Source organism: Alosa alosa, chromosome 12 (genome assembly GCF_017589495.1).
Source record: "Alosa alosa isolate M-15738 ecotype Scorff River chromosome 12, AALO_Geno_1.1, whole genome shotgun sequence".
In the NCBI taxonomy this organism is placed as follows: Eukaryota; Metazoa; Chordata; class Actinopteri; order Clupeiformes; family Clupeidae; genus Alosa; species Alosa alosa.
In genome coordinates this window covers 15,838,460-15,855,026 of record NC_063200.1, presented here as the reverse complement: position 1 = coordinate 15,855,026, position 16,567 = coordinate 15,838,460, and the positions used below count along the sequence as shown (strand labels likewise).

General features: G+C 42.2%; 2 protein-coding genes across 4 annotated transcripts in view; both read right to left on the bottom strand.

Annotated features, from left to right (window-relative positions):
* grk3 (G protein-coupled receptor kinase 3) overlaps positions 1-10,132 on the bottom strand; it is a 71,377-nt gene extending 61,245 nt beyond the window's left edge. For both annotated transcript variants that reach the window (XM_048259442.1, XM_048259441.1), the window contains exon 1: positions 7,763-10,132. In XM_048259442.1, coding sequence (XP_048115399.1) covers positions 7,763-7,875 — 113 coding nt within the window. In that variant the 5' untranslated portion in view covers positions 7,876-10,132. The remainder of the gene's footprint in view (positions 1-7,762) is intronic.
* A 1,449-nt stretch (positions 10,133-11,581) lies between these two features.
* Positions 11,582-14,630, bottom strand: cryba4 (crystallin, beta A4). Of its 2 annotated transcripts, none has more exons than XM_048259854.1 (6): positions 14,582-14,630; positions 13,713-13,756; positions 13,221-13,339; positions 12,487-12,628; positions 12,095-12,237; positions 11,582-11,820 (listed from the first exon to the last, which is right to left on the bottom strand). In XM_048259854.1, exons 2-6 carry the CDS (start codon positions 13,749-13,751, stop codon positions 11,673-11,675), a joined length of 591 nt encoding a protein of 196 aa, XP_048115811.1. In that variant the 5' UTR covers positions 13,752-13,756; positions 14,582-14,630; the 3' UTR covers positions 11,582-11,672. The 2 variants fall into 2 exon arrangements, with proteins under 2 accessions (XP_048115811.1, XP_048115812.1); XM_048259855.1 differs by having other exon boundaries at positions 13,713-13,797; positions 14,582-14,610.
* Between the last annotated feature and the right edge of the window lie 1,937 nt (positions 14,631-16,567).

Genomic DNA, 16,567 nt, shown 5'->3' with positions numbered 1-16,567 from the left:
TTATATCTCCATTTCTAGAAAAAAACAGCGATTTTGATGAAAACTAGCCACTGTTTAGCTTGGGATTTCTCAGGAACAGAGGTGTGTAGAAATACACGGTTTGCACCCACTGAGAGCTTAAAGTCTCACCTTTTAAACGAGCCATTGTATGTGTTCATAGCTATAACGCAGAATATGCTGTGGCTGTACAAAAATCATCAACAATGGTCTAGATTGCTGGCACTCTAGGACAAAGCTTCCGAAAACAGCTTGGCATTCAATGAGTTAAGAACCGCAAAGTACGAAAGTACAGCAAACACATTTGTTCATATAAGCCTACGTTTTAAATTGAGTTATTTACTCAGTTCCAAAGAAAACACAAGGCCATGTTGTTTAACACTGAAACTGGTTGTGTTGAACAGTGCTGCTGACTGGTTCAAAATCAAATGTGCCAACCAGGCCCCAGCTGTGGCGCAACTCGCTGGGGCACCTGGACCGTACGCCGGCGACCTGGGTTCGATTCCCCGCCCGTGGTCCTTTCGGATCCACCCTGATCTCTCTCCCATTAAGCCCTGTCACTCTCCACTGTCCTATCATTAAAGGCATAAAAAAGCCCAAATATTAAAAAAAATCCAACCAGTCGTCTGGATTCACTCAGGTGAATGCAACATCACTTTAGCATTTTTCCTTTTATTTCTCTTAGGAGATCCTTTCTTTTTTTAAAAAAGTATTTTTTTGGCCTTTTTATGCCTTTAATGAGACAGGACAGTGGAGAATGACAGGAAGCGAGTGGGAGTGAGAGTCGGGGTTAGCCGGCGTACGGTGCAGGTGCCCCAGCCAGTCGCGCCACGGCCGGGGCCTTAGGAGATCCTTTCTGATAGGCCATTAGACAAGTGCTGTTCAATTATTTTAATGTAACATTTAGATTTGGAGAAAAAAAGTGTCTGCTAAGAGCCATAACCAAAAGCATAAACATACATTTTGTATACAGACAGGACAGCTTGATTGCCTTGAATCTCTACTGGAGCTAGCAACAGTGACGCACAACCAAAGTCAAGACAAAATCTGCAAGCAACTGCACCTGAGCTTGATGTAGCAGTGTGAGCATTAGTAAGGCCTCCACTGGCACACACACACATACACACAGGACTGATTACAAGAGGCCACTGTCACTGTCTGCCTTTTCTCACCACACATGAATGACATCGTAATGCCTGCTAGCTGAATGCTAAGAATTTAAATTGACTGCAAGCTTAACGTTAACAAAGACTTTATCAGGTAGGAACTGATAAGGACGTGCTTAGTAGGCCAATCTGAAAAAGAGCCAACATGTGAATGTGAATGTAAAAGCTTTATCTGCCCCAAAGCCAGACACAGTGTACTATTGAACAGTGGCATGTCAGATTCAAGGTACAGGGGTACGCTCTGTGTACATTCTTGTGTTGTGTTGCAATCAGTTTGTGTGTAATGTATCTGAAGCCAGCCAACACTGCAGGTTGTGGATGCTGGTCCTGGAGCCTCCGTCTCACTGTACTAAAGGCCCACTACTCCCCTTCAGTAGACATCTGTGTGAATTCTCCCTCATACACCCACACCATGTAGCTGGCTTCCTTAACCTCTCATTCTCATACACCATCTCACTCGCTTCCTTAACCTCTCATTCTCATACACCATCTCACTCGCTTCCTTAACCTCTCATTCTCATAGACTCGCACAGCATCTCACTCGCTTCCTTAACCTCTCATTCTCATAGACTCGCACAGCATCTCACTCGCTTCCTTAACCTCTCATTCTCATACACTCGCACAGCATCTCACTCGCTTCCTTAACCTCTCATTCTCATACACTCGCACAGCATCTCACTCGCTTCCTTAACCTCTCATTCTCATACACTCGCACAGCATCTCACTCGCTTCCTTAACCTCTCATTCTCATACACTCGCACAGCATCTCACTCGCTTCCTTAACCTCTCATTCTCATAGACTTGCACAGCATCTCATTCGCTTCCTTAACCTCTCATTCTCACACACACACCATCTCACTTGCTTCCCTCATTCACACACACCATCTCCCTCGCTTCCATAACCTCTCATTCTCTCTCACCCACACACTCTTTGGCCATCTCCCTTGCTTCCTTAACCTCTCACTCACACACAAATGTGCACACACATACACATACACACCATCTCCTTCTCTTCCCTAACCTCTCTCTCTCTCAAATGTGCACACACACCATCTCCTTCTCTTCCATAACCTCTCTCTCTCTCTAATGTGCACACACACACACCATCTCCTTCTCTTCCCTAACCTCTCTCTCTCTGAAATGTGCACACACACCATCTCCTTCTCTTCCATAACCTCTCTCTCTCTCTGAAATGTGCACACACACCATCTCCTTCTCTTCTCTCTTTATTGCTCCTCCTCTTCCCTCTTTTGCATTCCTCTCTCTCTCTCTCTCTCTCTCTCTCTCTCTCTCTCTCTCTCTCTCTCTCTCTCTCTCTCTCTCTCTCTCTCTCTCTCTCTCTCTCTCTCTCTCTCTCTCTCTCTCTCTCTACCAACCCAACCCCCTTCCCCTCTCCGACCTCCAGCCCCACAAACACTTGCAGTCACGCCGTCAAAATCTCACCTCACTGCCAGCAGGCTCTAACGGGGCCTGGGGAGAATGTAGTAAAGCTGCGTTATATCCACCCCCAACCTCCCCCCCCCAAAAAAAACCGCTTCTCTCTCTCTTGATCAACCGCAGAACTGATCACCCTTCTCTATTCTCTGGCTACACCCCCCCCCCCACCCCCAATACTGATCAATCTCTCTCTCTCTCTTCTCTCTCTCCCTCCCTCCCACCCTCTCCAGATACACAACCTGTTAACCTAATACAGATGTCCCCAAACTAATAATCTCAAAATAGCCTAAGTAAATCCATCAACCAATCAATCATCAAACTAGAGGGGCACTCCGAGAGTAGAGGCCTCTACCAAGGCCAATGTGCACAAATAATTACTCCTGAATCAGATCCTTCATCCAGGTTCACTCCAATAGTTTATACAAAAATGTCATGAAACACCAGCTTGATTTCATGTAATACTGCTGACAAACAAATTAAAAAATATTATACAACATCTTTTGCAGAAGTAATCAATTAGGTATACTACATTCTACACTACAAGAAAAAAATACCATGTATTCCTTTTCCTTTTTACTTCATTCTCTGCCATTTTATTCTTTCTCAGACTCCTCTCTATCCCCCTCTCTCTCTCCCTCACACACACACACACACACAAAAGCTGGATTACTATTAGAGCCAATTGAGGAGATCACAGAGATTTTCAGAGCGATCATCTTTTTTAAATCCTTATCAAATTACACAACAAATGACTCCTCTAATGTCACAATGGATGGTTGTTTGCTCACAATCCAATCAATGACTGGGTGGGGTTAATGAAAGGGAGTGGCATTAGTTGTTGTGTGTGGTGGACATTTGCTCCTTGAAAGACAGACAGACACACACACACACACACACGCCTTCCTTGCTGAATGCCTGTGGGATGTTTAAAGGCAACCACACTAATGACAACAACACTGATGTCAGTAATGCTTTCACTCAATCTGTGCTAATACTGGCTGCTGTGTGCCCCATCAATGTTAATCCCTCCTTTTACACACACACACACACACACACACACACACACACACACAGTTACGATAGGAGCCTGCACACACAGGAGTCATCCTGATTTGCAACAACGGCACACTTCTATGAAGATAACCTGCACAATGATGTTTTCCTTAGACAGCCTCTGCATCTCGTGGAAGACACTCTGCTGGTATCTCCCTCTTATCTCATTAACACAGAAACGTCTTGATGGGTGATCAGCCTTCACATTCAAATCCATCATAAGCGCATTGCCGCGGCCATATTGCATAAACAAGAGGCTTATTAGTTCATCTCTCTGCGCTGCATGGTAATTACTGTATCCAGACAGTTTTGGCCGACTTGCAGCCGTTATTTACTTGTGAAAGAAAGTAGCTGTTCAGCCATTGGCACCACCCATTCCTTCCAACTACATCATCCCAAACACCCAGATTAAATCTTAATAAGTTTAGCACCCAGTCCACACTTACTCCTCCACAGTGGCCAATACGTAGGCATACCTAACATATTATGGCAGACAATACTATGTGTGTGTGTGTGTGTGTGTGTGTGTGAGCTTATACTATCATCCACTGCAATAGTGATTAACCATCCAGCATCCACTCAGGAAGGATAACTTAGAATTTGGGGCCTAATTGCATTAGAATATTGGGAGAAGGTCTGTGAAATCGCTCTCTACGCTCTACGCACACACACACACACACAAACGCAGACACACACGCGTACATTCACACACACAATTGCTCACACACTGAACACACACACTCAACACACTGGCAGGCCAGCGCTGGGTGCAAGGAACGGTACGTAACGTGGGCCTAATCACATGCAGTAACAGCAGCCCTAAAATGTATGGGATTGTCAGGCCTCCATTCTCCAAGCTCACTGCATACATATGCATGCAAGCATACCTACATTAATACAATGACAATGGAGAATGGCTGCCTTGTTGATTAGTAAAAGCCATGTGGCCACTGATGCCTTATTCAATGTCAGGACAATGAAACATCTCTTCATGAAGATACAGTAAGAACAAAACAGACGCCATCATACACATCTCTTACTGACACTAGTGCTGGGCGGTATGACCAAAAATGTATATCACAATATTTTTCAAAATTCATACGGTTTCACGGTATATGACAGTATTTTTTTCCATGCATAATCAGATGTTCACAGCAATTTCTACAGGTTGAGAGAGGAATTGCTGCAGTCTAGGATGGTCTATTTTACTGTCATGATGTAGAATAACTCTACACTAATGGTAATGCAGTTTTGCATGGCCCCAGAAAATGATGCTGTTTACAAAGAGCCACTCATGATTCTAATGAAGAATCTAATCAGAATGCAAAGACAATTGCAGTCAAAATACAGAATTTTTACTGTGCAAATTTCACAATCTTGTATAAAACCAATACAAAAAGTAGTGCAACTTGCAATAATTATACTTTTTTGAAAATTATACAATTTGAAAATAAAACCTCTCTGCTAATATGCTTACTCTGTCAAATAGGCCTATCAGAAACATGCCTTATTGTTATTAGTGGTAGGCTAACGTTAACTTTATGTGAATGTGGATGTCTTATTAGCCTGCCATGAGCTTCGGTTCGGTTCGCTAGGCAAAACATTAACAAAAAAGTTTGTTTTGGTGCACTGATTACAGTCAGGATCATTTCTAACTAGCCAGCTAGTATTGCTCAGTGCATGTCTATAACATGCTTTACTTGCTACCTGGATAATTTCAGCGAATATTCAGGTGAGATGAATGATAAGAACATTAAACTTCACTGTGTTCGGTGGGTTGCTAACTAACTAACGACATCACCTACTAGCCAGATAGTTACAGCTGTTGAACAATCTCAATAGAATTTTTAGAGTGGTAAATCCCTTTCAATGCAGTATCCCTTAACGTTTTTCCTTAACTAAAGAAACAATTTAAGGTATTCTGTGCAACACCCTTAAATAAACCCCCTACCTAAGGAGAAATTAAGCCTTAAGGGTCATACTTCAGGGGAAAAACTTCAGGTGTTTTGTGTTTACCACTATGCCTCGCAGTGGCACTATGCGTGCGTGTGAAAAAAAGTCCCGTCTGAAACACTGTCGCGTGGCACAGCGTTCCAAACGTTGTGTAATCAAATACACCGGTATATTAAAAATTCATATCATAACGAAAATATACACCGGTATACGGTGTGAACCGGTATACCGCCCAGCACTAACTGACACACACACACACACACACGCCGAAACGCACGTGGAAGCCCCAGAGTGATGGTGAGGCAAAGACGGGTAATGCTCGTGCTTGAGGACATCCCTCAGCAAGAGCGAGTGAGTGAGCGGGCGAGCAACTGTGCGCGAGAAAGAGAAAGAGAGAGTTAGAGAGAGAGAGAGAGCACAGCCTGGCCTCAGATGGTGAGATATGCACATCTATGGTAATAGGAAGAAAAAAAAAAGGCCATGTCCTTCCCTTTTCTCTCTCTCTCTCTCCCTCCCTCTCTGCTAAAGAGGGGACACTCCATCTTTCAGTAGTGTTTGGATGGGGAAGATAAAGGGGGGCATGGGTGGAGGAATAGAAGAACTAAGAGGGTTAGTATCTATGAAATTGATTCGGAGGACAAACTGGATTGCTTGCTTTTCTTCCTAAAGAGCAGCAGTGATGAAAGAGCAGTCTGCCTTGAGTTTTGTTCAGGGTTTAATTGAGCAGCTGGGTAAACCCGCCTGGCTCTTTCAAGGGTCAGCGAGCATGCAATGATCAGGTGCCACCCCAGAGAGGCAGCCAGAGCATGCAAGCCGGGCAGCACAGACATTTGGGGGAAGTACCACACCAATACACAGATTCGCGTTTGCACTGGTCCGCGTGTCTGCTGATAAGCTCCTATTCAGCAGTCATACTTCACAGACTGTTTGAACCCTTTTGACAACATCGATTAGGATTGCTGCTCTAACAAAAACCTACTCTTTCACAAATGACGAAGCATTAGACTAACTACATTAATCTCCATTACAAAGAACGGACAAATACATTAAGGTAGAACAATTAGTCCATGCCCACAACATTTTACGGGAGCGAAGATGAGGCCTGCAAACCACAATACATCATATCCTGTCTAGCAGACACTGAAAAGGCTCCATGCAACACATGGCGGGTCTGCACATGTAAAGAGGTTGTGCACAGAAAACGCAACCCGCCTGTTAGACTACACCACTGCATCCATTTTCATTTTAAGGCTAAAGTTATACAGATCTTTCATCCAACCAAACTAAGCGAATGAGTGAGCTACTCCAGCTGATCACCATAGAAACTGTCTAAACTTACAAGTGCTGAGCTTCAGAAATGTCCTCACACTGTGTAATTCATGTTTATGGTCCAGTGTTTGGCCGGATGGCATGCAAAATCCTCACCAGCAATGTATGTTCCAGGTTAATAGGAGGTATATCATTTGTTTATTTTATTACATGAGTCATTGAAAAACATGGATAGGAATTTGAAAGAAAACGTGAGAGGAAGGACCTACTTTGATTTCCCTGTCTGAGGCCTACACGTTACCCTTTTCACACCCCACCAATGCTTGTTTTAGAGGACTGGAAAATGTATTTTTTTCTGCCTGTACAACACTAACAAACATCACTTCCTTAAGAAATAAGCTAAACCACCAGTGGATTGGTATATTAGAATCACAGTTAATTTATGACAAAATTGAAATAAAAAACAGCATTAAATCATTACCTATTATTGTGTTAATATTGATAGTGCTATTATTCGTTTCCTTAGGAAACACCTATCTGGTAAAGATCAATATAGTACATAAATCACACTGTTTGTTAGCTAGCTATCCTTGGTAGGTTACTTGTCTCTAACGTTACGGTACAGCATACATTAAACGGTCATGTTGAAATTACATCTTTAGTTAGGCTAATTGTTTGAAATAGGTAAACGAACAGTTAATTTGGTAGAAAAGGATGGATGAACAGGGTTAACAGTTCACTTCAGATGCAGTGAGGTATCTAACGTCAGTTCACTTATTGGTCGAAATGAAATGAGACAAAGTTAGCTTGTGTCAATAACCTGGTAACTTACCTAACACTCAGGCACAGGATAAAAACAAGATAATAGCACAACTAGTCTTTCTTACCTGGGTTCAGGGAGGATGATTTTCTTACTCGCCCGGGCGGCTGGAGTAGATTTACTCTTCTCCATCGCCATCAGATAGCTGACATCGGCGAGAACTGCTTCTAGGTCCGCCATCTTCAGCCCTGGGTCGACCGAATCGATACAGAACCAGAAGCAGAAGCAGTCGTGGATGGACACAGATGCGAATGTACAGTCAGGTCCGTTTGAATCAAAGTCCAACCGTGACCAGTAGCGGCTAGTCAGGAGCTCGGGCCAAGCATCCAACTGAGCCTTTAGTTCTCTTCCTCAATGATCACCAAGGTCTCAAAAAACAGCCATTGTGAGACATCGCCAAATGTACTCTAAAGGGGAAATTGATGTCTTAAAATCTAACCAAAAAATAGGAACTCGCATAGGAAAACAGGCTTGATGCCGTTAGCTACTGCAAACGACAACGTTGCATGGCCATTACAGACAACCCGTTTCGAAAATGATGAAGATAATGTTGCGGCTTTGATTCAATTGATAAGAATTTTGCTCCTCGCCCCTTCTCCAGGGAGCTTTACGATCTTGAAAATATCCACCTGCAAGCTGATTATATAAATGACGGTTAGGCTAAATTAAAAATACAAGCTACATAATCCAAAACCATTTCAGACAAACACTGCGGTGCGCAAGGTTGGTTAAGTCGGGCAATTCATACAGGGCTCCTCTTGATTAGGTTATCGCTCTTGCAACTAAAATCCATGCGAGATTAACACATCAAAGACACTGGTAGCAAATGCATCCAAACGCTCTCCAGACGACAGTAAACACATACAGCTAAATCAGCTAAATAAAACGCGACGCCATAAACATTAACACGTGAGCAAGCCAGCTCGCTTGGTATCAGACACGAAAATGGACGACTCATGCGCCTATTTGTTGCTTCATTTCCAGTGATAAATTCACTGACTGAAATGAAATATCCATTCTGTTACAGAAAAATAAAAAGCAACTGTGCTGTTTCGCCCAACTGTATTTTCATCGCCTCCGATGTTGCTTCCTGTATGTCCAATGCCTGCGAAACGACATAAATAATGGCAAACGACGCGACACAAACTGGTTAATTATCTAAGTTGCTGGATAAATATTCGTGCATGATAAAAAAAAAAAAACATTCGAGTAAACTGATACAAATGTCTAGTCCTAACAGCAAATGATTATTGAAAAGCAGAGACCGTCTGAAAATACCGAAAATGACAGCTTCGACAACGTCAAGTTGGCTTCTCCATTTTCTTGGGTTGACAACAGAGAGGGTGTTGCGATTGCTCGTTCCCCAACTTGCAATGAGCAAGTTAGCCAACTAACGTTAGCTAGCTCGCTAAAAGCGAGAAACAGAAAGCTAGCGATTTGACTGCTTGGCAGGCAGCTTGCTGCTGGTAGAGTACTAACTTAGCTAGACAAGCGTGTTGACAGAATCAAACGCTATAAATCTATATTTGCATCTCTATCACGCACTTTCCATAGGATTAAATGTCAAACTTAAAAGTTTTCGAATTCTTTATTGCGAACTAATGTAATGTTTTGTGCAAGTTGAATTCTTCCTTTCTTTTTCTTGAAGAAAGCTAGCGTTTGTGAGCTAACTAGCGTTTGTATATAACTGTGGAGGGGGAGGGGGCGTTTGAAAAGGAAATAAGCAAACGTTGGCTCGAGAACCAGCTTGGCAGACAAGCCCCAAGTCTTCAGCAAAAGGAGCACAGCACCGATTCTTTTCTGGGATATTCACAACCCCTCCTAAAGCGCTGCAGTCGCCTTGTATATCAATCCTAAAACTTCAATGTTGCTATGTTGTTAGCTTAGCTAGCTGGCTAACTAGGGATAACACATCAGCTAACCAGCGAGCTAACTCTTGCGGAACTTCATTTTGTAGCGTGCTAGCTACCCAAAACGACAACCACAGTTCAAGCGTGCGAAAGGCACTGGCCAACTACCTAATTATGGAAAACATCAATGTATTTCACAGGCAAAATAGGCTACTAGAGCTGTTACTTTTACACTCGTTGCTGCAACATACTGGCCGTACTAAAGTTCTTTAATAAATAGCTACCACCACTAGATAGTACTGTTTTTCTTCCTTGAAAAACTCAAGACACTTTCTTTTTTGCCATAAGCATCCGCATTCGGGTCGCTGAAGAAGTCTTCATTTGAGTTGACGATTCAACATTTGCGGCAACATCCGTTTCGGTTGCTGTTGGTTGTGTCTTCTCAGATATCCTGAGGTATTAACAAGAAGGAGTTTTGAACGAACAGTCTCTTAATCCGTGAGAATTCCCTCCACAGTGAGCTCTCCGTTGTAAGTGTCTCTGGAGTGAGGTTCAGAATTCTCAGGCAACCAAACCGAGATCCCCACTTCCTCTCAGTGCCTGCCCGCAAAGTACGGAACTGGATTTCCGTAGGAGTGGGAGTTAGGCTACTACAACCTGTTTCCTCAACACATTATGAATAGTTTTTCTCAGTTGCTTTGGTAGCCTTTCTAGAATTCGGAATCCTCCAAATTACCCTAGGCTACTTGTTCAACACAGTTTTGTAGTTTTAAATCAATTAACATAAAACTAAGTTTGTTTTTGATGATAGGCCTCAATCAGGAAATATCTAAAATGTGAAAGAACACTGAGCCAGAATGAATGTGCTGGGCAAGTATGAAGGAAAGCTACTGTAGGCCATGTGTGCCACAATGTCTGACAACAAGGTAGCCTATCATATGTTTACCATTGAGTTTGACTAAAATTTACTTTCCAGGGGATTATATCGACAGGGATTGTAGTTTTGTTGAACAAATAATAATAAAAACCTAACGTAGGCTACACCTCTGATGGCAAGGACATGTTCATTTACTTCTGTCAAAGAAACAAAAGGATTCTGATAAAATTAGGCCTCTGAGCTTTTACAGTAAGTGGTGTGTTTGTACAAATAGTTTTGAGAAATGCACTCACTGTTTGAAAAATGTTCAGGATGATTTGAGAAATGTACTAATGCAACTGAGAATAAAAGTCCATTAAGTCCATTCGTTAATACGTAATCTGGTTATTACACATTTGATACTGAATTCTTGCTCTCATCTTACCTTTTAAACACAGAGTGCATGTTAATATTTGACATGACATTGACGCCATGGAAATATGTAGGCCTAGGCCTGCATACCCTCCTGACAGTTAAAACCTAGAAACATGATACTAATCTAAACTTTTGAAGTTGCCCCCACAACAAATAGTTTTACATATAAATTCCTCATCTCCATCTCAATTGTAGCTGTGCTAGTCGTATATGACCCCAGAATTGAACCTGGTTGTCCATCGACATAATATACATAAAATATCTTCCTAGGGAAATGTATTCCTTCAACTGAAAACTTAATTTGAGAAGGATATGTGTTCAGATTACAGGCTATAGAGTATTAGCTCTCTCTTGTGGCAAACACAGGCAAATGCAAAAACAATAGCAAGCTGCCTTAGGACAGGCCAGCTTGTTGGAAATTTCATGTTGAAATAAACTCACTTTGACATTTCTCATAAGTTTCATAGCTTAATTTATCGACAAATCCTACAACATGCGGCACAAAAAATTGTAAATTTTCACTGTACATTTTAGAATCTTCACACAAGTAGATGTCATTCTGTGGGTTAGGCTATAGCAGGTTATAGCATTTCATCTTCGCCAAATGCTGATGCTATTGTATTTATAACCATCATTTATGTTGGTGAGCATGTGAGATGGTGGTGGCATTCATAAACATCTATTTGTTTTGTTTTTTTTCTGAGTGGAGAGACTAGCATGTAACAGATGCATTACAGGAATTCGGTGAAGTTTAAGAAACACAGTTTATTCAGCATTGGGCAGCAGGGGGGAGAGAGTTTGTGAGGGAGAGGCGGGTGATCGGGAGCGGGCTGAGGTTACTGCTGAATGCGGCGGATGGACTGAATCTGAGGGGTCTGGGAGTGGGAGCCAAATTCCCTGAAGTGCTTGTACTCCCCACAGTGGCGGTCACACTCCATGATGTACTGGTATCCACGGTAACCAGGGTACTGGTAGCACACAAAACTGTTGAGGAAAGACAGGAAGAGAGATGGATAGAGAGAGATAGATAGATAGATAGATAGATAGATAGATAGATAGATAGATAGATAGAAGGAGAGAGGGAGAAAGAGGGAGAGAGACACCATTTAACTTGGCTCTTCCATGAATGCACTAATAGTCTTACATTTGAACTGTATTGCACTTTTAAAACCTGTGTGTTGACCAGATGGGTCCAAATAGCCCAACTTAAACGGAAAAGGAAGACAGAACAAGTGTGTGGACCGTAGTGGACACTCACGCTCCAGACTGGACGCGCAGGGAGCCGACTTCGTTGTTGCACCAGCCCATGGCCTGGAGTGAGGGGTAGTCGTCGCTCAGCTCGCCCTTGCGGCCCAGGAAGTTCTCGCGCTCATAGATGGTCATACGGCACTCTCTGTGGTTCTGTGGAGTTCAAATGGGGTTTGAAAATGGTAAATGGATGTCAGCAGACTCTCAAATACTGATTTCATCTCCTGTAAGATGGTAGTGGCATTGCCAATATGAGTTCTTCTTTCAGTATTGTAAGCCCCTTCAGGAGATGAGGTGAACGGTTATTTAGGCCCAATGCATCATATGCCATAACATAATATAATGGGCTTAATTAGAAGAGATGGCCTGAGCATTTTGCCACAGAAACAGAGGAGGACTTACAGCACAGGCGATGGGTCTGAAAGAGGTCATCCTCTCGATGTGGTAGGCATTGCTACCTCCGAAGGCGTCAGGCTGAGGGTACTCTCCCCTCTCCAGCACAAACTGCTGGCCCTGGTAGGAGGCATGCTCATAGCCCACCCAGCTAGGAGGAAAAACAATACAAGGAATATGTGTTAGTTACGGGCATACACATCAACTTACTGAAGAAAAAATATAATGTCACTGAAATATATAACGAAATTAAATATAAAATCAATTGGATAAATGGATAGATTTTAACTGAGTAAACTGAGTTTAACTGAGTAAAATTAAAATGAGTTGAACTGCATTACTAAATGCAGTGTGTGTTGGCCTAAAACACCAATGAGTTAAGTAGCATGTAAAATATGTTCCCTTGTTTTGCGTATATGTGGGTATCATTCCAATTTGACATTTAAAAAGCCGCCAATGGCTGGCGGGAATAAGTTGTGGTGTTCCTGTTACAGGCACAGGGTGTGCTCAATGTGAGGTGTGAAACGTACAGAACAGCGTAGAGCACAACAGTCTCCTGCACACAAAATGTGGCAGCTCAACTCTTCAATTAACACCAACCTGTCTCTATATGAGTTTTGACATGAAAATACCAAAATACACAGTTCTAAAAAAAAACAGGCTGCTTGCTGTTGTGAGGACAACAACAAAAAAAAAAGCTAAAGAACTGCTCGGCTCCTTGAAGAGGGTTAACACAGACTTACGCGCCACTCTCGACTCTGAGGGAGCGGACAGTCTCGAAGCCGAACTCCATCACGTTGCAGCACTCGGAGGTGAACTCATGACGACGGCCCTGGAAGCACTCCTCGTCGTACACAATAATCTGCAACAGAATGATTGAACACCTTATTCAGAGCTCCTGAGGTTCCATGAGTATCACACAAATATGGGACTAACTAATAAAGGTCCAGTCCTACTAAAAGAATTTTGATTATCAAGTTACTTCAGTTCCAATTTTTTTTTTTTGCTAAACTGACACAGAAATTTAACATAGATCAATATTTGTGCTCCATGTTGTCACCAAATTGAAAGAAAAATAGGCCAAAATTCTCTTAATATATTGGGTGTCTGGGTCAAGTCAATGTGTCACACTGTTGATGGAGGTGTATTTTTAGCAATCTTTTTCCCTGAGGTGTCCTCATCTGTGTGTGTTTGTGTAATTATCTATGGATCCCTGTGGCGACTTTCACACCTACCTTCCAGTGGCCAGAGAACTTGGTACAATGGTGAGTCATCTTGTCTGCAACGGGGGAAGAGACCAGAGGTGTTACTGATGACAGACTAAATATGGAAGAGAAAAAACATTGCTTAGTGAGTAATTTAAAACATTGAATACAGGCATAGACCCCCTACCCCACTCCCTTGTAAACCTAGACTGATTAACAAATAACACCATGGGGAAATGTACAGGAGAAGATCATCTATATAATAATACACTGTGCAATATACACGAGCATTTAAAACCATTAACCACAGCAGGGGATCAGCCTTCTATATTTACACTTAATAAACAAACTAGGAATATTGTATAGCTATAAAACTACAAAAAGCACAAGGAACATCTCATGGTCCACATCACAAAGTGTATAACAGCAGGCAATGGCATCCTATACTTCTGCCCAACTCCAAATGTATATGCACGTGTGAGCAAGTTAAATCCAATTTCTTTTTTAGATGCTTTTATATTTAAGCACAGTGCCAAGCAGCATAGTATCCATCTATGTTCACTGAGCAACTCTGAATAGCGTGTCAAGCCTGAATGTTTGCTCGAAACCATTACTGCTCTATTTAAAGATCTGAACAAGAATGAATAAAGCCGGCAAAGCCAGAGGGAACCAGCTGCTGCTACTGTTGCTACTGCTAGTCCTAGTGCTGTTGCTGCCGCTGGTACGGCTGCTACTGCTGTTGCTGCTGCTGCCTCTGCTACTAAATCGTGCTCTCCATCCTCTCCGGTCTGTGGGAGCTGATCAGTGCGTGCGTATGCGGGAGGTGGGGGACAGATCGTGGGGCTGTGCACCGAGTGAGGGGAGTCAGGTTTGGAGAGAGGGTGGTAGTGGGAACTCACCTCGCTTTGATGCCCTTGGGACGTCCTGGCGTGAGAGTGAAACCTGGCACGCGCCTCTACCCTTTTAAAGCCTCCCCTGGCAAAGGGCCCGGGTAAAACCCCCGGCTCAGCATCGAGGGAGGGGCCCGCCATTGTGGCCCCAACAAAGGGGGGTTAAATCTATAGAGCAGCAGAAATGCAGACGCTACACTATCACCCCCCAGGCCGTGAGTGCGCACCAGGGCTGCTTTAACGTGCCCGCAGGTCCATGCACATGTGTGCACACACATAGAGACGTATGCCAATACAAATCCGCATACACACTTGCAGACATACATACACACACACACACACACACACACACAAAGAGTACATGGACCATGACACACAGGCACGCGCGCAGACTCCCCCGTCTCCCGAAAGCAGAGTCGAAAAACACACTTACACACAGCACTTACATGCATGTACAGGCAAAAGCAATAGCAACATTTACATTCATAAACAGTGGTATGTTCACTCTCTCAAAGAAATATGAAATATGTACACATACACATACGCACACACACACATGCACACCAATGCACACACACACACACACAAAAACCATTAAGTTCAAAAAAGTTAAGTGCTCTTCGAAAGCCTTCAGGAGGGTGGGGGAAAGCAAAAGACACAAACCAACCCTGAAAACCCTGCTAGCTACTCCCCATTTAAAGTTCAGGCAGTCCATTTGATTTTACTGTAGACATTTTATTTCCATTTCAGTTCACTATAACAGAATCTCATATTTCCTGGATAGCATTCCATCAAGGAAATATTCATCCCCGCTTGTTTCTTATATGAATGAATATTTCATCAAATTGACATCCCCACAAAATACTTAATGAATTGTGAAATAAAAGATTCATTTGTAGTACCAATATATTGATTTGATTTTGAGCAATATCTATCATACAGTCCATTTTATTTTTATGTGATTCTCATCCTGATAGAACTATTGTTAAAAAAATAAATAAACAAGTCAGTAGCGCAATGACGTGACATGCAGATTTTTGTGTCCAAGTGCATGACTTTGGTTTAAAATAATTTTAAATGATTCATAACAAGCATCATTTTATTCTATAAAACCTGTATAATTTGAACACATTTTCTGTTTATCATAACAATTATATATATTTTATGTTTTGTTATTTCAAACCCTCAAAATGTCAGGTGGCGCAACTGTCCGAGCAAATTAACACTATGTGAAAAGTATTAAATTTAGAATTTAAAAAGTATGGTATTTGCAATGCCAAGGTAAGAACTGTAGACACTCTCAGGTATACTTACCAAAAAAACAAACAAATGTGGACTTTTTTAGAAACATTTGACATTTTTGGGTTTACAGTCTAAAAAATTTATTAAAACCCCTGTAAATGTTACGCAGCCATTAAGACTTGTTTAAACACAGTTGTGCAACCAAAAAAAGCATTCATTTTTAAAGATTATTTTTGAAAACACGTTTTTAAAAGCCTTATTTGAGACTCGTGTGTGACATGACTGACAGAACAGCCACAATCGACTTCCCTCTACCATAAGGTCACTCGGTCACCCCGGTGACATGCATATCAACAAAACATACCACGTTGTAAACTCTTTGACTGAACTGTTGCTATTATCCTTTAACACAAGCTTGTGAATGGAGTGAAACAGGGGAGGTAAAGATTATGTAAATCTAAAGGTGATCGTAGTGCAAATTATGTAAACAACAACCATAGTCTTCTCTTTACAATAATGAACATGACTTCTAACGCTCATTGCTTTCTCTGACCACATCGGGATAAGACAAATGTACAATTATCAGCTGTGGTTTATGTGGTTTTAAATCACACAATAAACAGTGGATATGTGAAGGGATATATACATATATTAGGGGTGTAAATGTACGCACATTCGTACCGAACTGTTTAGGTTTACACTTTTTGAAAATACTATTCCTGTTATATGTGTTGAGTACCAGCGGTCAGTGAA